This window comes from Curcuma longa, unplaced genomic scaffold (genome assembly GCF_044706935.1).
Source record: "Curcuma longa cultivar G26 ecotype Majalengka, Jawa Barat unplaced genomic scaffold, ITB_CL_G26_1.1 contig_15356, whole genome shotgun sequence".
Taxonomy (NCBI): domain Eukaryota; kingdom Viridiplantae; phylum Streptophyta; class Magnoliopsida; order Zingiberales; family Zingiberaceae; genus Curcuma; species Curcuma longa.
In genome coordinates, this window is record NW_027430053.1 from 1 (window position 1) to 27,793 (window position 27,793).

Below are 27,793 nucleotides of genomic sequence, written 5' to 3' on the forward strand. Positions count from 1 at the left end.
AAGTCTGATCCAGTAGTTGTCACATCAATATTCCAAGGGTCCGGAAGGAATCCAAGGTGTCTGGGGATGGCTAACTTAGCAATGAGGTCAGATCTGATAGATCACGATGGAGACACCCGAAAGGAATCCAAGTGCTTAGAATGATCAATAAAAGAAGTTCTCAAGTAGCAGCCAAGATAAAGAGTTTCAATGATTCTCTACTTCTAATCCGCGACAACACTGTGATTTCGAGACCCTGCTACGCTTAAGCTTCAATGACAACAAACGATGCGACTCCACCACGAGCTTAAACGAAGCCTAGCACTTGGTCACGCATAGTTGGTTACATTTTGTTTCACTCTTTGTTTTTTTTTGTGTTGAATTATTCCAAGGGTCGGTAATGTTATTATCGAACCCTATTTTAGTAAATAGAAACGAACCTTCTTCTTTTCCGAGAAGAAGGTTAATAGTGATTATCCATCAAAAGCAATCAAATTGATTACGGATTTTGGAGTAGTAACTACGCGTTGCTACGAACCAAATAAAACCACCATGTCGCTTTTCATTTCTGTTATATATCTTTCCGCTGCACAACCCTATTATTTGAACGATTTTCTAATATGTATGAAGTGCGCTATTCATCCACTCTAGCGCTTTCTCAATCCAACTCTCTAACAAGTCATGTGGACAACTACGAGTGAAGTGCCATCTGTTGGCTAACAACACGAGTGAGACGTTGCATTCAGAGTGACAACCGCTGATCGTACTCCTGACACTGTCTAGTCATTAGCCCAATGTCGCTCTCGAGGTAGGCAACCTCGCTAGAGTCGATTTCACGTCAAGGATTGTCAGAGATTAAGATCAAAGAAAGTCCACTCGATCAAGATTCCTCATCATCTAGAAACTACTATGGTCATGCAGGGAGAAGGGAGGTCGGGACTTAATAGGACCTTATTGTTATGGAGGACGTCATCCATCGTACAAGATCATAACAGGGTGATCAAGATCAAGTTTACCCAGATTGCATCAAAACAAATTATGCATCCAATGATTTTCATTAACAAATAAATAATCCTAGATCACGGAACTTTGTTTCCAAATAAAATAAAATAAAATAAACCATACATGAAACCTTGCTATCCAATACCACAAAGCATAGTTTGTTAGAATCTTTTAATTCGGGGCATATCTAAAAACTAATAAAAATTTCCAATACTCCCCCTCCAAAAATCTGGAAAATATATTTGGAGACTTATAAAACAATATCTAAATAGAGGCTTATTTATGCTCAAAGGGGTTACATTCACACATGGCATTGTCCAATTATGCGCACAGCACACTACTAATTCCACCAAAAGTATTATTTCTCACTCATAATTATCCCATAACAATATAAACAAGGAAAGAACAATTAAATCGGCAGTACTTACGAACCCAAACAAGCATTATATGAACTCAAACCGCATCATGAGCTTCACAGAATTGTATTTCTTTCCCTTCTGGTCAAAAAGTGGCACAGCTCGGATCCCTGATCTCAATTCTGATACAGGCAAGCAAGCCTGTCCGCCGAAGTCATCTTTATCGGACATGTCATACTCGTGTACTTCAATACGAAGCAATGCAATTTCAGGTACAGTCAAAGGGAAACTAAACTCTTCATCCCAAGATGGTGTCCAGTTGTCCTCTATTGCCTTTGTTTTCTTCATTGTGGTGTCAGCTGGAACTCCAGCTATTCCCACCTGTTAATTACCATAACAGTTGTGGAATATAAACAAAGAGCATGAGTTCATCTAATAACCTCCCCAAGTTTGTTGCAAAGATGTAAAACTAAGCATTTAACTTTGGGATTGTTGCGGAAAAAATAGTATAAATAATGTAGAACCATGATGGCAAGTTTGGTTTGTTACCCTTGCGTAAAAATCTGGAGGAGAATAGGTATCGAAGTGAGTCTGACTAAAATCCATACGCCACCCATCTCCCATATAAACTTTCACCTTTTGAAGACAGTAGAACTTTTGTCAACAATTGTAACTTGAAAGGAAAGATATACATGCAAAGAAGTGTTTGTACCTTCAAAGTTTTTACCACAGGTAAAGAAGCTTTAGGATCAAAAACATCACCGGTTGGACTAGCCTTCAGCAAGAAATCCGGCTTCTTTACAAATCCACAACTTCCATTAGCCTTGAAGAATCCATGCATCAGCCACAATGATCTGCCATATCCCTAATAAACAAAAGGGTCACAAGTATCAAGTAAGACTATTTCTACGCTGTCAATCAAAATGTGCCACGTGTAAAGTTATATGAAACATTTAATACAAAATAGTGCAGCTAATTTTTCTTGGAGTTCACATCATTTTATCTAAACTCATTCCAATACCAATACTCTCTTTGTAGTATAGAGAATATCTAGGTAGAAGACAACACATTTCAATAGTGAAAGGTACAATTTATGCAATAAGGTAGTTTCACCAAGGATGCTAGTGACAAAGAATAAAGTAAAGCCCTACATTAGGTACAAATAATTGTAATTGAGTAAATCACGAATTTGTATTTGACACAAAATCAAGTTAAATATGTACAATTTATGCAATAAGGTAGTTTCACCAAGGATGCTAGCGACAAAGAACAAAGTAAAGCCCTACATTAGGTACAAATAATTGAAATTGAGAGTAAATCACGAATTTGTATTTGACACAAAATCAAGTTGAAAAGGATAACTATGTAATCAATGGATATATATTCTTATCTTTTTATGACCCTGCGAGATGGACATTGTCAGCCAATCTTGAGGCATTGGTTTTAATGTTGTGAGCAACTGAGAGGCTCAAAGAGGGAATTTGCAAGTTGATCAACAGAATGCAAATGAATAATGCGAAGTTGCTTGTTTGAACTTGACACCGAACAAAATCAAATCAATCTTAATGTGCTTCATTTGACTGTAAAAAACTGGATTGTGCATATTTAAGTGAACGAAAATTATCACAATGAACCAGTGAAGTAGACAAAGAGAAGTCAATCTATTGTAGCAAGTTTCAAACCTAATTGAGTTCAACAAATGTGACCATTATATCTCTATATTCAACTTCAGTAGAAGAGAATGACCATAGTTCATTGTTTTCTTGGAGAACCAACTAATGAGTTTGGCACTAAGAAAGACAATATATGCCATAGTAAGATCGAAAAGGCTGGAGGCCCATGGATGATCTTGGCTAAAGAAGAAAACCATAACTGATTGTCTGTTTGAGGAAGCAAAGAACTCTCTTAGCAGCTAAGCAAAGCAAACCAGTCAGGTAGTTCATTAAATGAGATAGCTGATTAAAAACATAGGAAATATCTGGCAAATAGCGAGTGACAGATATTATAGAGCACCAATGATCTCTCAATTCTAAGACGAACCTATAGAAAGAGAGCCATCATGCAAATATAATTTCTCAATAGTGGAGAATGAACTATATATTTGTTTAGCTTGCTCATGATATGGTTATGAAGAAGGTCAGCAATGTACTGGCATTGAGAGAGAACAAGGCCATTCTTGGATCACAAGATTTCCACTCCAAGGATGTAGTTAAGGTCACCAAATTCTTTGATGGAGACTCTATTAGCTACAAGTTTACATGAAATATCTTAGAAGGTTTGGATGGTTACCCATGACAATAATGTCATTCAGTACAAAGAGCAAAAAACACATGTTGTCCATGAGAAAGGATGAATAGTGATGTGTCTGCTTGAGCATTAACAAAGCCCTTGAAGCTTGGCAAAGGCCATAGATGGTTTTCTATAGTCAACAAACATGAAAAAGGAATATGAAGCCCGACAGTTGTTGCATGTAAACCTCATCTTCAAACTAGCCTTGAAGGAAAGTGGCAATAAAACTTGAGTGTCAAGGAAGAGAACTGCAAGAATGCTGGCAGGCTTGATAATCGGAATAAAGGTACAGTGAAAATCATTATGTGTCTATTAAGTGAAACCCCTTGGCAACCAAGTGACCTCGTACCAATTAATGGTCCCATTAGGCCTTCGCTTCACCATGGAGATCTATTTGCAACATGATTTGAAATCTCATATCGTATTGGGCAAATCAATCGAAACGTATGGTTATGATAAAGTTCCAAAACTCAATACTACTTAGCACAATATAGATAATGTCTACTGTGATATTGTATCAATCATGTCAATGAGTATCTTCACATGCTAAGAGTCAACATCACTAGGTATACTAAAACAAAGATCAAGATCAATTGTAATAATATTGATTTTTTTAATTAATGTTACAATCATAACACTATAGATAAAAAACAAAGTTTGAACTTAAATAGTTATTTTCTCTTTTTCATCTTCATCTACTTACTCCTTGCACCTCTAATTTGCTACAGGCACCATACATTGAAATGTTAGCACGATACTGAAATAATATTGTTCCATCAAAGACCAAAACTCTATCATGACTCAAGATTTGGAACCTCGATTTGCAATTATGTTTAGTGCAATAAAAGTAGGAACTAAATCGTAAGTGAGATTTTTGAACAAGCACATCAAATACATCTCTCGTGGCATTACTCTAATGTAACTGTTTTTGTGCTTGGATGCATGGAAGATTCAAGTTCAAAATTAGTAAAATAATCAAAGACCTTTTTAGGTTTATAATTTTTTTTTAGAATGGGTTGTAATGGAATTTTGCAGATAGGTGGCAAGCTTACCAAATAGAAAGAGTGCATTGTTGAACTGTTGCAAATGTTAGGACACATGTTGATGTGCAAAAGAGGGTGCATAACTCGTTAACCTGCAAATAGAAATTCCAACTTCTCTTGCATACACAGGGATAAATAGACTCATTAATTAGTGTGCCGTGCATGTGTTTGTTTGTGTCAAAGTAATATACATAATGAAAATAAATCATAAACAAACACATATAAATCAATGCTCTGTGACATCTTATGTGGTTTGGACCCCAAGTGCTACTCCATGATTTGTCAATCCGTTAGATGGATTATGCTCGCAATCCCAATATGCAAATTCCTTTTCAAGATAGCTTCTTTATATACCATAGCCTGTAGAAACCTTCGAACAACCCTTGGTTAAGTTTTTCTTAGCTACACAATTTTGGAACATAGTCACAATTTCATGCATACTTGCCGAGAGACACCCATTTTTTATATAATGTGACCTTCAATAGCTAGCCAATGGCTAATTTTCAAACAAGTTTAATCGACTTTATTCCTAGGTCAGTTGACTAAAATTCAAAAACTATATGTTGTGTACCAATGGTCAACAATTCAATCGACTCAATAAAGTCTCCGATTGAAATCATGCTTAATTTACTAGAACTATAGTTTAAGTGACTCAAGCTCAACAGAAAATATTATATTCCTGGGCAACAAAGTGTTTGCAGTTAACTCAGGTTGACTGGATCAACCTTCAATTGACTCAATTTGCTCAAGGATCCTAATTTTACTCAGCTTACACTCCATAAGCCTACACAAAGTTCCAAAATCAAGTCTGATTGCAGTTGATAATAAAAAAATTATTATTCCTTAGTTGAAGGTTCTCTACAAGCCAAACTATCTAATCCCTACCTAGTTTTCCCACATCTCTTAACGATGCTGCCTAAAAGCATGAGGCCCAAGATATCAAAGGCTTGAGATTACAATCCACAAATAATCTCACAGCTCACAGTCTTTTAGGACTTCACCACCTTACCCAAAACTCCATGTGTTCAGGTCTTACTGCTCAAAAGCCTCAGTTGTAGAACTTCATATGCTTGACACCTCTAAGTCATCAATTGGTTGCCCAAAAGCCTCACTTCAAGAACTCCACATGCCTAAAGGTCGTGCCTCTAGATCTTCAATTATTTACCTAAAACTCTTACTCCCAACACTTCAACAGTTGGATGTACCATTCTTCACTAATGTCCCATGTACAACCTACCAAGTCTAAACGTGCATAACTTAAACTCTTTTCCGAATACATCAAAACATCCCAATCAAAATTGACTGCTCAAGGCACTATTGCACCAACAATAAGAACTAGTTTCGGGCAACACTATTGAAATATATAATTTCAATAAATTATCAAAACTCAAGCCTACAAGGCAATAAGCAAGCTCTCTTGTTTCATTGTGTCAATCATATCGATCAGTATCATTTCATGCTAACATTTAATACCCCTTTACAAGCTATGATACACATCAAGATGAATTGTAATAATGTTTGTTATTTTTTTAACTTATGCCCATAGGATACAATGTCAAAACCGTACCATTTCAGATTGGACATAGCTTGTGAACTTTGATATATATTTTTTTCTTTATTTTCTTCCCCCTTTCACCTCCAATTCACCACTAACATGATACATTGAAACACCACCAAACACTAAAATGCTAACATGGTACCAAAACAATATCATTCTAGTCAATGGCCAAAGCTTGCTTTGGCATGCCTTAAGATTTTAAACCTAGGTACAAGGATGGGTTAAATGATTATGAGTAAAGCACCATTGGTGGAGAATAAATAAGGTCGAGATCTCTACAAAAACTACCCAAGGATATCTCTACAGACATGATATAGAAAGAGAGAAATGAATAAAGTGAGAATCTAGACATCAATAACAAATTGTTAGGACATGGAGAATCCAAGTAAAACATAAGGTTTGGCCTTAGATTCCAATATATGGTGTCAATTTATAGTGCACATATGATTTGAGCCAAGAATAACAAAGACAATCAAATACTTTAAAGGTTTGATAGTTCAGAGCAAGGTTTAAAATATCGAGCTGTGCCGAGATTTCGGTCCTAGACCGGAACGATACAGTTTTAGTACCGTATCGTACCGTGTCGATATAGTTTCGATATTTTTAAAATATAAAATATATTAACTAAAATAAAAAACTTAGTCTAAATATTTAAAATAAAAAATAAAATATTTTTTAAAAATAATAGGATAATTTTATATGTTTTAATTAAACTTATTTAAATTATCCCCAACTATAGTTAAGAATTGATTATTAAAATCTTTATTAAACTTAAGTTTTAAAAAAATAAAATCGCGCTCGCAACTGGGGCGCCTCCGGTGGTGTCGCTGGGCCCGTGCGACGCCTCCGGAGGCGGTGCTGAGGTCGTACGACGCCTTCGGAGGCGTCGTCGAGCCTGAGTGATGCCTCCGAAGGTGTCGCCCGAGTCTGGCGATGCCTCCGAACGGTATCCCGGCCGAAACGCTTGTGCCGGCGTCGGTCCGTTAGCGGAACAAAATTTTTCGCTAGTATCACGCGATACGGCTCGAGATTTCAATCCTTGGTTCAAAGTCTAAAAGAAAGACTTGTACTAAAGAATTAGAGTAGAAATTTGATTGATGAGATAGACTACATTGAGGCAAGCCAAGGTCCAAACCTATAGGTGAACCAAGGCTTGACCTGCAATAAAAATTTATTTCTCTTGCACTAATTAGTTTGCATTGGGTGCATGTATGTGTATGGTTGTTTATTTCATATATAACACTACAAAAATATATAAATGTTGGGGAAAATAAAATTAATATTAATGCTAACACACTCAATGTAACGTGGGTTGTAGCTGTACAGCCTATTTATTCATCAAGTAATCACTCTTAAAAATCTTAAAGCAATGGAGGGAAAAATAACACTGAGAGCTTGTAGAGAAAGCAATTGCTTTTGAAGCTTAAGAAGTTGAACATTGCTTAGCCTAAACATTTAATCACAGAAATTTCACAAGAAAATTCATGCACACTTTGTCAAGTCAAATAACCAATAGAATAGGCTCTAACAGCTAGTTTGCTAATGTCTCAAGCTGACTAATTGAGCATTTCTAGCCATTGTGTAGCCAACGGTCTTTTAGACATTTGGTTGTTCATTTGTCCAATCAACTAAAGCCCGAATATAAAATTTTGTTCTCTGAAGTTTACAGTCAACTCTCGAGTCGATTCATCACTCCAATAGATTAAGGTTTACTAAATCTATTTGACGATCTCGACTCCACTTGGCTTACGCCCTCATAAACCTACGGAAAGCTCAGCATCAAACTCAATCACCAACTACAATTTGGAACCTATTGGTCCTTAGTGGAATGCTGCCTAAAAGTATGAACCCCAAAGATTACATTTCACTCATAATCTCTCACAACTCACATTAATCTAAGATTTCAAAATGGTCGATGATTTATGTTAACCTCAAGTTCACCTTACTTCAGACCTTCTGCACCTCAGATGCGCATGCGTTTTAGACCTTCAGTACCTCGAATGCACCAAGCCCTCCTCCTTTCTCCCATATGTCATCTTGTGTTGCTCGCCTACGGAATCCACCTCTTGTGAGGTTACACCTAGAATACGCCTCATTAGAAATTTTTAGTCCCTTGAATGCTTCATGTCATCTTTCATTGGTCACCTACGAGCTAATGTCTTTATAAACCATTAAAGCTATCAATCAACAACAGCTCCATGCACTTCATCCTAAAGTCCACCTCACTAGGAATCTGTGAGATCTATATGCATTCTATCAAGTCCCTTCAAACTAGATGCACATATCAATACCACAGGCAATCATAACTTAAACCTTTTGTCAAATACATAAAAACAATTTGGTCAAACCTGACCACTTAGGTCATTGACCAACAACAATGTCTTCTTTCAATATAAGAAACTTGCTGAGGGGCATGGAAATGGGAATGAAGAGGTTGAATGTCAGGGAAAAGGGTGTAGGCCCCAGTATTGCAAAGGGAAGTGAAGAGGTGGAATGCCATACATGAAAAGGGTGTAAAACCCTAGTATCCTCCATCTAAATATAAGGTGACAAGGGTAAATTGATATTTTTCTAAGCTCAAATACATTAGTAACGTCAAATTTGTGTCTAGGAGGATATAACCAAGTGTATTTAGTGAAATGACTAACAAAAATATCATAATGTTTAAAGTGATAATGAAGTAGATGATTGGAACAAGACCCAAACATTGGTGTAGATTAACTCAAGTAGTTCCAAGTTATGAAAAGTGTAAGCACAAAGCAGTAGTTTATGACTTTTATTACAAAGGAAATAGTTACATGACTCTAAAGAAGCCTTTTGAATGACAAGTGAATTTTGAGAAGAAACAATAAAATGCATGGTTCTGTTGATAGGGTGTCATAATCATAGATGCCAAAGGAAGTGGTGGAATAAGGTGAAGCATTGTCAAAGGGCATGCATCGAGCCTAAGTGACAGGTGGGCGTGGTGGTAGATGGTCACTTAGAGACTTCTTTTACTTTGGTTACAGCAGGAGATAAGTGTTTCCCATATGCTCAAATCCTTCACCACAAAATTAAAAGGAAAGAATTCAATGGAAGTGGAATTGATTTAACAAAATTGAGAAACAGATGATAGGTTTCTTATGATACAAGAGTGTAGAGTGTAGACAAAACATTGTTAAGTGCAAATGAATTATAGGTATGATAGAACTTGCACAAGTGATGGAAATGTTGTTACAGTTACCAACCAAAAGTCATCACCTCTGTAGTTATGAATGAATGGACAAGTTCTGCAAATCTAAAGTAAATGTGGTTGGAGGCTCCAGCATCCATGACCCAGTAGCCTGATCAACATGGATGACAATCGATTAGAGAGATAGGCTTACAGGCACCATGTCTGATCTACAGACCTTGGTCAAATGTCTAAATTTATCGCAAATTTAACATTGCATTTTACCTTCATTGTAATGTAGTGTAGGTGAATGCCAATTAGGGCCAAAAGCCCCTATTGTTGTAGTACCACTACCATGGTTTAAAATTTTGAACTGTATCGGAGTTTTAGTTTATGACTAGAACGATACAGTTTCGGTACTGTATCGTGTCATGTTGATATGGTTTCGGTATTTTTTTTACTATAAAATATATTATTAAAAATAAAAAATTTAACTTAAAAATTTTTAAAATAAAAAAAAACCTGAAAAAATTTAAAATATAAATATGATAAATAAATAAATATTATTATATATGTTTAGAATTAAAATAAATTATATATATATATATATATATTAAATCCTATTTAGATTATCTCAACTATAGTCGGGAGTTAATTGAAATTATTAATCTAAGTTTTAATTAAAAATTAAAACTCACGCAATCCGCAACCCGCAATCCAGCAGCTCATGCGAGCCCTCAAGCGCAGCCGTTGGGGTCGCGCGAGCCCTCCGATGCTGCCGCCGGAGTCGTGCGAGCCCTTCGACACTGCCGCCGAGTGTCGGTCTCACATCGGAGTGGTAAAAACCATGAGTGTCAGATAGAACAACTCGGTATTTTAATCCGTAGCCACCACATTGAAAAATAAAACTTGGTTGGATGCCAACTTGAAAGTTCTTGTATTTTTTGTTGATGTTTGGACCTCCCTTGGGTCATTGTTTTCATTCTAATGCTGGTTGTATTGGTGGTAATGGTGCATGGTTCCTTGCTAGCTTCATACTTCATAAAGGTCTCATCATTAGCAAGCTTATCAACCAATTCCTCATATGCTATGACCGTGTCCTGAGTATGAAGGGAACACTGATCCCACCTACTTGGGTCCAAGACCATAATCACAAGTTTATCATCACTAAGAGATCATCAATGCTAGTTTATCAGCAATTGTTTGGATCTCTCTTAGATTTTCTCTCATAGATTTCTTGTATTTGACAATATTGTCTAGAGTCGCTTAAAGACCACAGGTTATGGCCCTGTTTGTTGGCATATGTCATGGAGAGGGTATACCAAAGATGCTTAGCAGTTGCTATTATAACAATGATGTGAGCAACAGTGGCACAGTTAATGTCATGATAACATTTCAAAGAAGATTGTATTGCCTTGCAATGTTTATACAGAACACATTCAATTCAGACGAATTGATACCAAATTAGGGGCGGCGGGCGCGGAATAGGAATAAAAGAGCTAACGAGAAATAAGGAGAAAAGATGGGAAACTCATAGATTCTTATTAGTTGCAGAAGTTCACAATCCCAAATAGAGCTCAAGGATCGCTTGATTCGTGCCCTGTAAGGGCTGATTGATCCTTCTTATATAGGGAGAGATGCTGGGTGCTCATACCAAATTAGGGGCAGCGGGCGCAGAATAGGAATAAAAGGGCTAATAAGAAATAAGGAGAAAAGATGGAAAACTCACAGATTCTTATCAGCTGCAGAAGTTTACAATCCCAAATAGAGCTCAAGGATCGCTTGATTCGTGCTCTGTAAGGGCTGACTGATCCTTCTTATATAGGGAGAGATGTTGGGTGCTCATTGGGCCCCATCATCACATGCTCTCCGTGATAAGAGAATCTTTACATTTTGTCATACACTGATCACCTTTACAGTTGGTGATCACTCTCAGACAACTATTCAGACTACTTTATCACGCACTCACACTTTAATAATTCACGCACTCAGACAACTTTAATAATTCACACACTCAGACAACTTTAATAATTCACACAGATAGGTATCACGCATCGGTGACATTATTGCTTATCTTTACAGCTCACCAGAGTCAGAAGGAGGCTGTCCTTTTGCTGGCATCTTCTGCTAACTTTACAGCTGTTTCCAGCTGATTGTCAATTTGTCGTATGGTAGGTAACCAGTCACGCCACCAGTTGTCCTTGCCTCCACTCCTTTTTGTCCACGCTTGTAACTTCATGGAATGCAGCAGCTTGAGCTGCTGGAGAGCTTGGATTGCTTGCTTTGCTGCTTGTTGTTGGACCTTGTGTAGTTGTTCTGAAATTTGTTCACACTCATCCAAGAAGATTCCTCGGTGAATACTCCGACGATCCTTGAAGAGTTGTTGTTCATCGAGGAGTAGTTGTTGGTACTTATCAGAGAACTATTGATTTCGATCAGGACTTGGGTTATCTAGTTCTGGGCCTCCATGGTTGGTTTCTCCTTGACCTCCTGTACAGCTGTTACTACCAGCTCCAGACTGCTTATACCAGCGGTACCACCTGAAGAGTGCAAGTTGATGGGTGCATGGAAGGATGGGGCGGTATCTGTAAGTGGAAACTCAAAAAATATAACCCTGAGGAACAGAGAAGATCTGTGCATATGCCAGCGGTAAATTTAATCCACCAAAGTCCACGATAGATGTTGAAATTCATGCTGTTATGAATTCCCTGGACGCACTAAAAATTTACTTTCTCGACAAAAAGGAACTGTTAATTCGTACTGATTGCCAGGCAATCATTAGCTTCTTCGGCAAATCCTCTACAAATAAACCTTCAAGAGTCCGATGGGTGGCATTCACACTTTATTACCGGCACAGGGATATCTATTACGTTTGAACATATTGACAGAAAGGACAATTAGTTAGCTGATGTCCTTTCCAGACTAATTAATTCCCTTATTTTGACAGAATGGCTGAGTCAAGGAACTTTAAGCAGTCTGGAGCTGGTAGCAGCAAGCTCTACAGGAGATCAAGGACAAACCAACCATGGAGGCCCAGAACCAGATGGCCCAAATCCTGATCGAAATCAACAGTTCTTTGACAAGTACCAACAACTACTCCTCAATGAACAACAACTCTTCAAGGATCATCAGAGTATTCACCGAGTAATCTCCTTGGATGAGTGTGAACAAATTTCAGAACAACTACATAAGGTCCAGCAACAAGCAGCAGAGCAAGCAATCCAAGCTCTCCAGTAGCTCAAGCTGCTGCATTCCATGAAGTTACAAGCGTGGACAGAAAGGAGTGGAGGCAAGGACAACTGGTGGCGTGACTGGTTACCCACCATACGACAAATTGACAATCAGCTAGAAACAGTTGTAAAGTTAGCAAAAGATGTCAGCAAAAGGACAGCCTCCTTCCGACTCTGATGAGCTGTAAAGATAAGCAATAATGTCATCAACGCGTGATACCTATCCGTGTGAATTATTACAGTTGTCTGAGTGTGTGAATTATTAAAGTTGTTTGAGTGTGTGAATTAGTTGTCTGAGAGTGATCACCAGCTGTAAAGGTGATCAGTGTATGACAAAATGTAAAGATTCTCTCTTATCACAGAGAGCATGTGATGATGGAGCCCAATGAGCACCTAGCATCTCTCCCTATATAAGAAGGATTTGTTAGCCCTTACAGAGCACGAATCAAGCGATCCTTGAGCTCTATTTGGGATTGTAAACTTCTGCAGCTAATAAGAATCTGTGAGTTTCCATCTTTTCTCCTTATTTCTCATTAGCTCTTTTATTCCTATTCCACACCCGCCGCCCCTAATTTGGACTTCTGCAGCCAATAAGAATCTGTGAGTTTTCCATCTTTTCTTCTTATTTCTCATTAGCTCTTTTATTCCTATTACGCGCCCGCCACCCCTAATTTGGTATCAGGATATGTAACATTAATGTAACCTGTCCAATTATATCCATAGAGCAAGGCAAGGATTTATGATCATCTAACGTCAAACAGAATAGCGATTATTCTGAAGACGGAAAAATTACATAAGAATTTAGAGAAAACAAGCACGAGAAGTTGGAAAAATGAAAAGAAGCCGCAGTGCAACCATTTCTATGGTTTTTGCCAAAAAAAAATTATTCAATAATCAAAAGGCATCCGAAAATAGTTAAATAAGCGTATAAATAAACCCTAAACCAAAACCTAGCTTGCAAAAGTCAAAAATACCCTCAAACTTTAAAAATAAAAAATTATTATAAATAGTAAAAAATATGTTTGGAGCCTCTAAAAAGGCACTAAACGATGTCTAATGAGCCCAAAAGTGGGTTGGCACAGGTTCTACCCGTACCGAATAGAAGTCTCTGAAAGAGACTCAATTAGCAACCGTGTCTCGTTTTGATACCCGAGTCAAAAATTATAGCCCGTTGAAGTTCAACTCCTCCTGTGTTACTCCTGCATCATCACCTAAGTAGATATGAACTGTTGCTGGGGAGTTTAAGGGGAACTTAAGAGGCTGCATTGGAAGTTATCAATGACGCAACTGAGGATTGGATCTGATTGGTGGAAGATTGGTGGGGTAGGGTTTGGCAGTGATGTGGCTGATGCCATAATAGTATTTCAAAGAATATTGTCTTGCCTTGCAAAGTTTATACAGAACACATCCAATTCAGATGGATATGGATATCTGCCAATAGTGCAACCTGTCCAATCATATCCATAAAACAAGGGAAGGATTGATTTAGGATCTCCAAACTAGATATGTACTATTGCTGGGGAATTTTAAGGGGAACTTAAGAGGCTATATTGAAGGTTATTAATGAGGTGGTTTGAGGATTGAATCCAATTGGTGGAAGAGTGGTGAGTTTGGGTGGGTTCGGCAGTGCTGGTTTCAAAAATGGCTGTTGTAGAGATGAACTATGCTAGTTGAAGCTTTTTTGGCACTAATAATATCATATAGAGAATAGTAGGGTCAGGAGAGCAACTCAATTTTGTTTATCAAATAAAATTTATACAACAATGTAGTCACCAAAGATGGTAGTGACAAAGAATAAAGTAGAACCTATATTAGCACGAAATAATTAAATTGTGAATCATGAATTTGTATTTGGCATTAAATCAAGTTAAATGAGGAAGAATGACCATGTAATTGATGACAATTTATTCTTAACCCTAGTATATATGGGAATATTCTATGGTGTTAGCACATGCAACATCCACACAAAATAAACCCTGTTTTTTATATCCAGAAGAAAAACAGATTTATTTGCTTGTAATGATTATGTGGCTTGGATTACACCAAGTTTCTAAAGAGGCCTAATTCGTAATATACAACTTAATTTTTTAAAGAAAATGGATTTAAGGAATAAAATCTTGCAAACTTTAAGGTGATAAACTGTCATATCAAAAACTTTAGCTAAAATACAAATTGGCTTAGACCATAGGCAATATCCGATTTCAATAGACAATAATAAAAAACTCCTTGTGAAAGCACTGCCACCGAATCATAGAGAATGTCTGAATGCCTATCTGGAAATCAATTAGTATTCATCATTTTCTTGGTTGATTTTTATATCATCAGTTTACAATAGTATCAAGGATATCTCTATTTTGGTTTCTATGTGAACTTGGAAAATCTGACTCTCAAAAAACCAATAGTATTTGACCACCAGGAGTAATTTTTGGTTAGAATAGGATCAGACAACTAACTCTAAATTTTCAATGAATCAATGAAATTGTACCAATACACTAAATCAGTTATTGCAGTATGAAGTGATGAATGAGCGCTGTGAGAATGGGCAGTTATATATATCCCACGCCTAGTACAATCATATATCATTTTCCTTACATTTCTGTACAAGAAAACATTCGCATCCTTGTGCTTCTCTTTTTTTGAACTATGTATTTGGCAAATTCTATATTACAAGTCTAACTTAAAAATGTACATGATGTGGTTGGAAATAGCAGTCTCGAAGTCAATCTCACATTATAACTTGTAATCACATATTTTCAGAAACAACACCCATCCAGTTAACTTATATTGGTCACTACTCAATTCCTCACCTTGACCTACATTGGTCAATACTCAATTACACACTGCATCCAGAGAGGTTCAAGGTTCAGAGACTTTCAAATAGACAATTCCAAATATGAAAAAGAGTACAAGGCCACACGCTAATATTCATTCAATAGTTTGAGATTAGAGAGACTACCTGCATGTTGAATGCAACCATCTGAGCACCATGAATCCAGCCTATGAATGGATTGTAATTAGAAGAATTAAAGCGTGTGCCCTTTGGATATATCCTAAGAATGTTTTTCTGAGTAAACCTAGACAATGGAAATTGACTACTTTAACAAGATTTCACAAGTTAAATAAAACAATATCAAATTAGCATCACTCCTAAATTGCATAACTACAAACTGCATAATAAGCACATCAACTAAGAGGGCAAAGTTGTTAATTCTTCACAATTAATTTTGAAGATTGTAGATGATGTTATAACTACAAATTTTGATGCAGAAAAGAAATCAAATTGGGAGAAAATATGAATTTTGAATTTCGATTTGAGTTGTTAGGAAATAATTCGAATTGTTCAGTAATTAGTATATTTTGATTTGTCATCTTTTAATTTGGATAGTCAATTCATGAGGTTTCTCAATTTTCTTATCTACTTTCAATTTTTCATTAGGGGTTTGAATTTATGAAAATCATAGTTTCATGTAATTATCATCTTTTGGTTAATAAGAACTTTTTCATTTTCAATTCTCCATGTGAGTGAAGCTTAGTTCCCATTGGTGCTACATAAATTGGTATCAAAATCGAAGCTCATTCGATCTCGAAACGAATTCTTATCATACCTTCAGACACTGTACACAAAGTTAAGTTTGATCGATAATTCTCCCTACATTGTGCTCACATGGAAGACCAAAACTTCTTCATGTTTCGGGTGAGGCCATCCCCTTCTTCCCCACCCCACCATCCTGCCACCGCTGGCATCCACCAAATCAATGGCCCTTCTTCTAGACTCGATTCAGCTGCCAATGCTCCATGTCGGCCTGACCTTTGCTAAACTTTTGCGCCCATGAATAACATCTCCACATTGCCCCTCCCACACCACTAAACCAGTGCTGCCTCCCCCGTGTGTATTTCATGTCTCCTTGGCTCACATCCATGCTGCAGAAAACAAAAAATCCTCTTCCTCATTGATTTTATCAAAGGACCATAGCTTGTGACTCACCAAGGAGATTTAGGACAGGCTTGTCTAGGACTGCATGGTGCCAATAGAGATAACTTAACAACAAAGAAGCTCGCATTAATTTGATAACTATGCTTCTCTTTGAAAATTACTTTTATTCCATTTTGATTTAGTTGTTTTATCTATTTTTTGTGCAGTTACTATTTCTTCATGTATCATCAATTTCTGCCTGTTCATTCAAGTTCAAAGAAATTCATCTTTCTGTTTAGTTTTCTCTTGTTTTCGTTACATTACTTGTCAATCCTCTGCATTGGCTATAATGAGAAAGCTCATAATTAGAGAGTAGAAATATAGGTGAAAGTTATCAGACAACGAGCTTAGGTACCTTCAATCTAGAGTCGATGACTTAGAACAATTCAAAAAATATATTGATAGTGAAATTCACAAAGTATCATAGTATAATGCATCATGATCATTATTCTATTGTAGATCTCTTTTTTTTTACGCATACCCCACCTAGTTTACCCTTACTTGATTGGTTAAAGTTGAGGCCCCTAACTTCTATGATTTGCTAGGCCCTGATGCATTTCTCGATTGGGATGTTGAAATAGAAGACTAATTTGGCGGGGTATAACATGAGCCAAATTGAACAAAAGCATAAGGTATAACATGAGCTAAACTAAACAAAAGCAATTTGCAATATCAAACTTGCCAGTCTAGTGAAGAGGTATTAGCAAAATTGATGGAACAAAAGTTGATAGAATGCTTTCTTAAGCAGAAACAATATGCCATGTGAATTAACCTTAAGAAGGAACAATATATCATGTGGATTAAACCTTACGCAGTTTAACAAGTTGTTTCTAAGTGTAATAGAATATCAAAGTAAGTTTGGGTACTTACTCAAGTGTTGCAATCCTAGACTAAGCCCTTATCCATCTCATCAACGAAGATCCAACAATAGGTCAAGCTATATGCCTTGACCTCAATTAGAGGTCTGCTATAAAAACATAGAGATTACACCATTACTAAGACCTCCCACTTTTTGACCATTGAACCTCTGGATTAGTAACACACTTTTTATAGGGTGTCACCGCAATTAAGAAAATCAATCAGCTTGAACTCTTAGAAGATCTTAGAAACCTAACTGTGGAATCAACATATCTCTACAATGGTATGATATTGTCCACTTTAGGTCTAAGCTCTCGTGGTTTTATTTTTGCGCTTTGCCCAAAAGGCCTCGTAGTATGATATTGTCCACTTTGGACCTAAGCCCTTCATGGTTTTATTTTGGACTTTACCCAAAAGGCCTCATAGTATGATACTGTCCACTTTGGGCCTAAGCCCTCATGGTTTTATTTTTGGACTTCACCAAAAGGTCTCGTATCAATGAAGATAGCTTCCATTATATAAACTTATGATCTTTTCCATGTATTTCCAATATGGGACTTTAATTGCATCTCAACAATGTTGTCACAAGGGTCCTATAGCATCAAAAATCCCTCATGATGATGTATTTAAACACTTGTATCTTTCATACTTTGTGAAATGTAGAAACAAGTCTTATAACAATGTTATCGCAAAAGATGCACGAATGTAGTTTCTCCACATAATCTTTTATGGGATTCATGACACATCCGGAGTTTACCTAAGTCCCCACAAAATGGCATTGTTAAACCCTATTACACAACAATGTTTGTTCACTCTTGAGATGGGCCTATATAGCAATAAAAAAAAATGATAGTGTGATATTCTACCCATATGCATTGCTCATATTATCCTTAGCTGGCTTGGATTTATGATTTCTTTGTTACTCATTTTAGAAGTAAAAACACTCATTTCTTTAATCACAATAAAAGAATATTAAGTTGTACCCTTGACCAACCCTAATGAACATGAGCCAAAACCTAAACTGACAATAAGGTAAGCCCAATCTTCAAAGCAAACTCTTCACCTTCTCACACAATCCCAATTTGAAATAAGAGGTAAGGAATTAGGGGTAATAGTAGCCTTAGTGGCCTAGCCTTCATGGTTGGCTCTAGTACCTCACCAAACCACTAACTCTCCAAAATTATAATGATTCAAAATGAGTTTTAGGATATCTCTTGGAAAGTTACCAATGAACTCGCACCAACAGGCAAGATCTAACATACTATATAGAATTCTAGAAAAGAAAGGTGTTAGCATAGCGTATATTGAAATAATTAAACATATGTATAAGGATGTAATAACAAGAATGAAGACTCCATACAAATTAATCGAAATATTTTCTATAAAGATAAGGTTATATTAAGGATCAATTCTAAATCTCTATATTTTTACACTAATCATGGATGAACTTATTGGACACACCCAATATATGTTATCATGGTGCATGGTGTTTGATGATGATATTATTTTAATAGATGAGGCACGTAAATGAGTAAATATTAAACTCGAATTTTAATAGAAAACACTAAAAGTGAAACTTTTAGACTTAGTAAAGTAAAGATAGAATATATGAAATTTAAGTTTAGTAATATTAGACGTCATAAGACAATTGTTAAGAAAGAAGACGACGAGTTATCTGTAATTGAGAATTTTAAGTATTTTAGAATCGTTTCTACAAAATGACAGTTACACTTGTTATGTTATATAGAGCTGAATGTTAGACGATAACTTGAGCACACGAGTAAAAGATGAGAGTCATAGAGATGAGGATATTAAGGTGGATGTGCGGCATACAAGGATGGACAGGATAAAAAATGAAAATATTAAAGAAAAAATTATAGTTATACCTATTAGGGGAAAACTTAGAGAGAGACATTTAAGATGGTACGAGCATATACTTAGATAATCAATAAATACTCTAGTTAGGCGATATGAAACTATGACAAATACACATATTAAACGAGGAAAAGGAAAACAAAGAAAGCTTGGTTAGTATAGATGATGATTTAGTAGGAATAGAGCCCAATGGCATAGGAGGATCCATATAGCCGATTCAGTGCGAAAAGGCTTAATTGTTGTTGTATAATTACTTCATCTCCCACACTATCACATGAATCTTGTAGTGCAATGAACTAAATAGGTAAGTCAAAGCATTCTTATAAAAAGTTCATTATGGAAAGTATAAGCCCTTATATCGTCTCATCCATGCTCTGTTGACTTCTAGAAAGGATGACTCTTCGAAAATATGCATCAATAGTTGTGTCATCATCAAGATCACTATTGTGTATAGGTTTCTTATACCAAGAGTTGGCATGTTTAGACTTAATGATAAGAGTTCAATGGTTCTCTAAGATTGACTTGTGTAGTGAGTATCACTAAACTAGGATTAACATTGGTGATAAATGCCTATATGAGTGGCTAGTCATGCCCTTTGGAATTTTAAATGCCTCTAGTCCTTTTTTTAAGGACAATGAACCAATTTCCCATAGTCTACTTTGATGACATCCTAATTAATCTACAGTAAGACCGATAATGCCAACTTGGAGCATATTCACCTCGTCCTTAATCCTTAAGACTTTTAAGATTAAAAAGTTATTCACTGACCTATATTTCTTCTTATAGCCAGAATGAACAAGATGTTTTTGTTCGGGCCAATCAACTAGTGAAGGGTAGTTAACTGGGTCAATCGACTGTTGACTTGCAAGGTGAGCTGGAATTGAGTCGTTGGCAAAAAGTTATGCTACAATGGTAACCTAACAAGACATCAATCAAATAGTGACCAAGGAGCAATCAATTGTTGGGGAGATTCAGACCAACAACAACCTTATAAAAGGAGCTTTAAGACACAACCTTTCGAAGGTGCTCCAGTAGTACTTTGTGAGAGCTTCTACAAGGGCTATAAAAGGACTTAGATAAGATTCTAGTGCTCATTCAAGCGATCAAAAAGCAATAATAAAAAAAGTTTCATTGTGTAATCTTTTATTTACTTTGTACTTTTGTATTCATTTGTATTTGTATTTGCTTGTGTTGTTGTAACCTGAACCAGTTTAAAATCTCATATCGTACAGGTCGGCATGGGCGAAATTCCACTAGTTGACACGACACCGACATCAACACGATCGTGTGAGGCGACATGACCATATAGAGGCCCCACAGCCGCACAAGAAAGCTGAATTTTTTATTTTTTAACTATTAATTTTTTTATTTTATTAATAGTTAATTCCAAGGATTAAAATCTCGTACCGAACCGGTCGGAACGGGCGAAACATTTCGTTCCGCCCGCCGACCGGCACCGGCACGACCCGGCACCAGCCCAGCCGCGGCTGTGGTCGCACGACCTCGGCGACCGTGCCGGAGTGGTCGCGCGACCCCGGCTGCGGCGCCGGAGGGGTCGCGAGACGCCAGGACCACGCCGAGAGGGATCGCGCGACGCCTTCAGCGCGGTCGCCGGGGTCGCGCGACCACGGCAGCCTCGCCGGAGGGGTCGCGCGACCCCGGCAGCCTCGCCGGAGGAGGCGCGCGACCCCTCCGGCGCGGCCGCGGCGTCGCGCAATGGCGAGCGTGCCAAGATCGCGAGCATCGTGCCGAGATCGCGAGCGGGAGGGAAAGATAGGGTTTTTAATTAAAACGTTAACTTTAATTAAATCTAAATAAATTTATTTAATTAATTATATATTTTATTTAAATTCTAATAATTTTATTTATTTTCTCAGCAACCCTTAACCTAAATAAATAATCAACCCTAACTTAAATAAATAATCAAATATATTTCTTAAAATTCTAATTAAATTATCTCATTAATATATATATAAATTTATTTAAAATTCTAATAAAATTTTATATATTCCTAACCCCCTCCACAAGGGCCGCGGTGCTGCAACAACCTCCACGGGCTATTACAGCCGTAATTTTTTTATTTTTTGATTTAATTAATTTTTTTATTTTTAATTATGTATTTTTAAAAAATAAATTATTATTAATAATTATAAAATATTAAAAATTATTTCAAAATTTTTAAATAATTTTAAAAATTAATAAATATTTTATAAAATAATTAATTTTTAAAAATAATTTTAAAATTAAATATAAATTTAAAATAATCTAAAATTTTAAAGAAAATATAATTCTTAAACATTTCAAATAAATTTTTTAAAATTAAAAATTTACAAATACATTCAAAAAAATAATTTAAGATTTTAAAATAATTTTATAATTATTTTTAACAATTTTATAATTTTATATTTAATTTTAAAATTTTAAAATTATTTTTTTAAAATAATTTTTATAATAAGTATTATCATATGAGAAAATATTGAAATATAAATTTAACATTTCAACGTATAAAACATATTTAATAATCAAATACTAATAAAATTAATATATATTTATGTTTAAAATTTAAAAATACCGAAACTATATCGGCACGGTACGATACGATACCGAAACCGTATCGTTCCGGTCGGGACCGAAACCTCGGCACGGGTCGAAATTTTAAACCTTGGTTAATTCTTTCCCCTCTTAATTCTCTCTCCTTCTGCTCCGTATTTTAATATTTTCTATTCCTTTGCTCCTTAAACACATGTGAAAAAAATTCCTTTTTTCCTTTCTTTTTGTATTAATTTTTTTTATTCCTTTACTCCTTAAATACATGAGAAAAAAATTTCCTCCTTAAACTAATTAAAATAAATTTAATTTAATTTAATTTAAATCTACCTAATCCTAATCATCATGTTTAGACTTTAATTAATCCTAAATTTTTAAAATTTTTAACCTACTAGTAAGTATTTATAGTAATCAAATATTACAATAATATTTTTTTAAAATATTAGTTTAACCTACTAGTAAGTATTTATAGTAATCAAATATTACAATAATATTTTTAATTAATATATTTTATATTTAAAAAAGTACCGAAATCATATTGGCATGACATGATACGATACCAAAACCGTATCGTTCCAATCATAAATCGAAATTCTGGCACGGCTTAAAATTTTAAACCATGACCTAAACAAACTTGTAGGAGATTTTTCCACCTCCGAAAGGATTCCAAGAGGAGAAAAGTAGAGGTGATTCCGAGAGTGATCCATCTTAAGGATCATAAGCAATGATGTAGAAACAAGGTTCCAAACCACAAAGAATGGTTAGTGTTCGTGTATTTGAGTTATTTTTTCTATTTCTGCTACACTAACTCAAATTGTAAATGAAAGTGAACAAAATCAAAAGTGTCCATTCACCCCTTCCCTTTAACCACGTACAACAATCCTACACAATATAGAAAATTTGCTTAGATATCTAGGAGGTAAAAAATAAACATTTGGAATTCTATTTTGCTCATTGTTGAATTTGTTTATAACAATTTGATAAACAAATCTACTAGTTAAAATAAATTCAAAGTTAAGTATGGGACAAAAGTTGGCATCCTATTGACTTGACTATAAAGCTTATACACACATCATCAATTTATACCTTCTATACCTGAATATTTTTTTAAAAACTCCTTTAAAAATCTTCATGATTATTCCTTTATACCTTTTCAAATTGTGAGGCAAATTGTTATTAATGCATATATTATTGATTTCCATGTTAATTTAAACATTAGCCCAATTTCCAGTACTACGCATTTACTGTTACACTAAGAGGCATTCAAATTGTCCTCCTTGTTTGTTGGTTTTAGCTACAAGTCATGCTCCTATGGCACCGATTCCTACACTCCCATTCACAATAAAGCCTAGTCCTCAGATCGAATGCATTATGGATACTTAAACATTATAGTTCATGAAAGCATCCAAAGCCACCTAGTTTAGTAGAAAAGGCTTTCTGAGATCAATAAGGCTTAGATTCTTAAGGACGAGCTTCAACACTATACTCTTGGAGTTACTTAAAAATGGAGCAACAACCACATGATCCATTCACAAAGGCATCTCCACTTCGTACATATGTGCAACATCGTATATCTTGATCTCCCTACTCAATGGAGCTAGATAGCAGAGGAGAATGATCCAAAAAAGGAAAATAGGTTATATTGGGAGAATATTTGAATTTTGAATTCCAACTAAAATTTTTAATAATAATTTGAGTTGATTGGTACTTTGTCCATTTTCAATTAATCTCAATTTAGGTAGTCAATTAATGAGATAATTGTATTCTCAATTTACTTATTTGTTTTTTTATAATTTATTAGTGTTGAGTTTATAAAAGTCATATATTCCATGTAATAAGAATTTTTCCACTTTCAATTTTCTATCAGTGTGATTAGTTCCCATTGATACTATGTCAAATTTACTCTAAGAATCTCTAAAGGAGAATCATTGTTCAGATGCATCAAAAGAAGTATCCTACTTTAGATAGGTAGTGTGAGGATAGCATTATGTACACAAGACAAAAACATATTGAACCAACAATTAACTTGATTAAATGGAAAAGATCCAATTAACAAAGCTTAGTAAATTAAGTATGAAAAATGGAACTATTACTGTTCTTCTTGTTGTCTATATATATACAGTGATAGAAGATGGTACTATTAAGAAAGCATACCTAATTAGATCCTGTCTGTGAGCTGCTGCTGCTTTGACAAGTTCCTGTTCACTCAGACTTAGGCGTCTTACTTTATCAGGATCAACTTTTAGTGCTTCGCTCATTTGACCCTTAGGTTTGCCAGCCTTGATAGTAATTAGACGCTTATATTCAAGTGGAGGAGGCAGATCCTCGTCATCTACTGCAGGGTCCTCATCTTGAACTTTATCATCATTAGAAGTTTCATTCTGTCAATTAATATTTCGATGTCAAATACAGCTTTATTAGTGACTACATTGGATTGGATATAGTAAAAGGTATGTTACTAGACAATGTTAAATACCTTAGTAGCAGATTCAATCTCATCTTGCATATCTGGGACCTCATTTCCCCATGCTTCATCATTTGAATCTTTCTGAACATCACCATCCTTCAAATTTTTTGATTCAAGGTACTCTTTTGGTGGTTTGGTGGAAATAATAATTCTTTTCTTTAGAGATTCTGGTGAAGGAAATTCTTTCAGAATATCTGAGTCTGGGAAGTATAGCATTTCTCCAAATGTTTCTGTTACCATCTAATAATACCTGTCTGTTTAAGATATAACATGAACTAAAATTTTATCAATGCATACACAATAAAATCTACCTTGGCCACTTTTGCCTGAAGATCAGGAGTAAGGTGGTCTTCTAGAGTTATGATAAGAGGATATGAAGATGCAGAGAAGGCATGTTCTTTGATGGATTTTAAGCATCTGATTAGCTCCACTGGAGAAGTTAATGTTCTAAAAAATTGAGATGGTAAGGAAATGAAAAGAAAGCAGTTGTCATGAAGGGCAGTGATATTTTCTCTAGTAGAGTCTGAAATGATTCAACAGTATAAAAATAAACTTAGAGTAACTCAGCACTGGGTCAGCACCTTCCATGAAGAACATTGATGTTATCTCTTGCAGAATTTGGCCAGATATCCAGCTCTATTACTCGCACACCTCTCTGAAGAGCTTTAATAATTGGAACATCACTGCAATCACTGCTAAGCTGGTTACCTGTTAAATATGAATTATGACCTGTATATATGTAGTAGTGGGACATTGGAGCTGTCATATCATGATGAACCTGTGATTGAACATTTGCAGTTAAGATAAACAAAGATACAAGCCAATAAAGCAGTACAGTAATGGATGCAAATATGTAAAGTCCCAGTGTTAAGCTGAACACTCGATCTGTAAAATGGAGCGCAGTAGTGTGTTAGATGTTTGTGGAATTACTAGGGCAGGCAACGATGACATAGCATCATACAACTGGATATGCATTTTGGCAGGTTTGGATCGTGAAAATGAGTTTCGGGTTTAAAAAAGGTCACCCTGTTTATGACCATTTATGAATTATTCATGTTCTGGATATGAGAATTGAACCAGCTAAACACCTCATCAGATTAGACATACATAAAGTCAATGGCATGCACTTAGAACTGGAGGATTACACTTCTGATCCAGATACAGACTGGAAAGCCAGAGTCACCCTACCAAAACAACTAGTCGAATGGAGAGCTTCTATCCATGGTAGTCAATGGTTTTGGGACAGACATTACGACCCATCTGAGTACAATTTAGCTGGAGAAATATTCACAGGAAAAATTTATCGACCCCAAGAAATGGGAAACACAGTTCTTTCCTTTTCCCATTAATACCCAACATGAAGTCATTTTCCAGAAAATATAAAAAGAAACATGATCACTGGGCCGCTAGAAAGCTAGCAAGCTCAATCCACACTAACTCTTACCTGGCCCGTAGCAATATGCTCTAGCCAGGCTTCTGACTCCAAGGTCTGCTAGCCCAAGCTCTACACCCTCTCTTGACACTATAGGATAACACAACTATAAAAATAACACAAGAAATCTTATTCCATTACAAGAAACAAGACCCTATTTACATACCAATTTAGTGACCTATTCTAGAAGACCTATTCTATATATATATATATATATATATATATATATATATATATATATATATTTATATATACTAATATAGACCTATCCCAAAATATTCTAACACTCCCCCTCAAGCTGGAGAATATAAATCATATGTACCCAGCTTGTTACATATGTAATCAATTCAAGGACCTCTCAGTGACTTAGTGAATATATCTGCTAGTTGATCATTTGAGTTAACAAAACTAGTAGATATTTCACCAGATATGACTTTCTCTCTGACAAAGTGACAGTCGACTTCAATATGTTTTGTCCTCTCATGAAAAACTGGATTCGAAACGATATGCATAGCGGCTTAGTTGTCACATATAAGTGACATTTGTGTAACCTCTCCAAATCTTAGCTCTTGAAACAACTGTTTGAGTCATATAAGCTTTTGACTGACTATGACCATAGCTCGATATTCTGCCTCTGCACTGGATCTTGCCACAACATTCTGCTTTTTACTTTTCCAAGAAACAAGGTTATCTCCGACAAATATACAAAACCCAGAAGTAGATCTCCTATCAATGGGAGATCCTGCCCAATCTGCATCAGAATACCCTACGACTCGAGCATATCCTTTGTCTTTGTACAAAAGACCCTTTCCTGAAGTGCGTCTGATATATTGGATAATGCGAGTCACAGCATCCCAATGTTCCTTGCATGAAGAGTTGAGAAACTGACTTACTACACTTACTGCAAATGAGATATCCGGACGAGTAATAGTAAGGTAGCTTAGTCTCCCTACTAATCGCCTGTATCGTTCAGGATCTGGAAGAGACTCCCCTGATTTGGTAGGAGCTTGACATTAGAATCCATGGGGTTGTCAGCTGTCTTTGAATTTAACATGTCTGTTTCTTCTAGAATATCTATTGCATACTTCCTTTGGGATATAATAATCTCATCTTTAGACTGTACTACATCTATCTCCAAAAAATATTTGAGTTTGTTGAGATCTTTTATTTGAAAATGTTTGAAAAGATGTTGTTTCACCTGTGAAATCCCGAGATGATCACTACCTGTGATAATAATATATCAACATAAACTACTAAGTAGATGCAACCAGTAAATGAGTGGAGATAAAAGACAGAATGGTCAGTCTCACTCCGAGTCATGCCAAACTGTTGAATTACAGTACTAAATCTATCGAACCATGCTCTGAGAGACTTGAGACCATATAAAGATTTCCACAGGCAACATACAAGACCATAAGACTCCCCCTGAGCAACAAAACACGGAGGTTGCTACATGTAGACTTCCTAGAGCAAGTCACTATGTAAAAAAGCATTTTTGATGTCTAACTGATAAAGAGACTAATGTCGAATCGCAGCAATGAACAGGAATAGGCGCACAGAGGACATCTTGGCAACAGGAGAAAACGTGTCTCCATAATCCAATCTGAAGATCTTAGTATAGCCTTTAGCAACGAGATGAGCCTTAAGCCAGGCGACCTTTCCATCTAGACCAACTTTCACCGTATATATCCATCGACAACCGACAACTGACTTCCCTAGTGATAGAGGAACAAGATCCCAAATCCCACTGCTCTGTAAGGCACATATTTCATCGATCATAGCCTGTTTCCATCCTGAATGGGCAAAGGCATCACCTGCACTTTTCGAAAGAGAAACAGACGACAAGGAGGAAAGACAAGAATAATAGGAAGGAGAAATACAATAATAACTCAACGAAACATAATAAGGAAAAGGATTACGAGTGGAACGCATACCTTTCCGAAGTGCAATGGGAATATCAGACTCAGGAGATGTGATCAAAGGAAGAAACGAAAGACTTGGCTCCAAAGATGTATCCATGGCAGCATCAGTGG

At 36.0% G+C, this 27,793-nt stretch overlaps 1 protein-coding gene across 1 annotated transcript; it reads right to left on the reverse strand.

The window, feature by feature from the left end:
- Window positions 1-1,228: 1,228 nt before the first annotated feature.
- On the reverse strand, window positions 1,229-25,762 carry LOC141816242 (phosphoinositide phospholipase C 6-like). The gene is made up of 8 exons (XM_074704066.1): window positions 24,910-25,762; window positions 24,640-24,775; window positions 24,338-24,568; window positions 24,016-24,242; window positions 15,565-15,682; window positions 2,050-2,202; window positions 1,887-1,973; window positions 1,229-1,718 (listed from the first exon to the last, which is right to left on the reverse strand). Exons 1-8 carry the CDS (start codon window positions 25,092-25,094, stop codon window positions 1,425-1,427), a joined length of 1,431 nt encoding a protein of 476 aa, XP_074560167.1. The 5' UTR covers window positions 25,095-25,762; the 3' UTR covers window positions 1,229-1,424.
- Window positions 25,763-27,793: the final 2,031 nt, after the last annotated feature.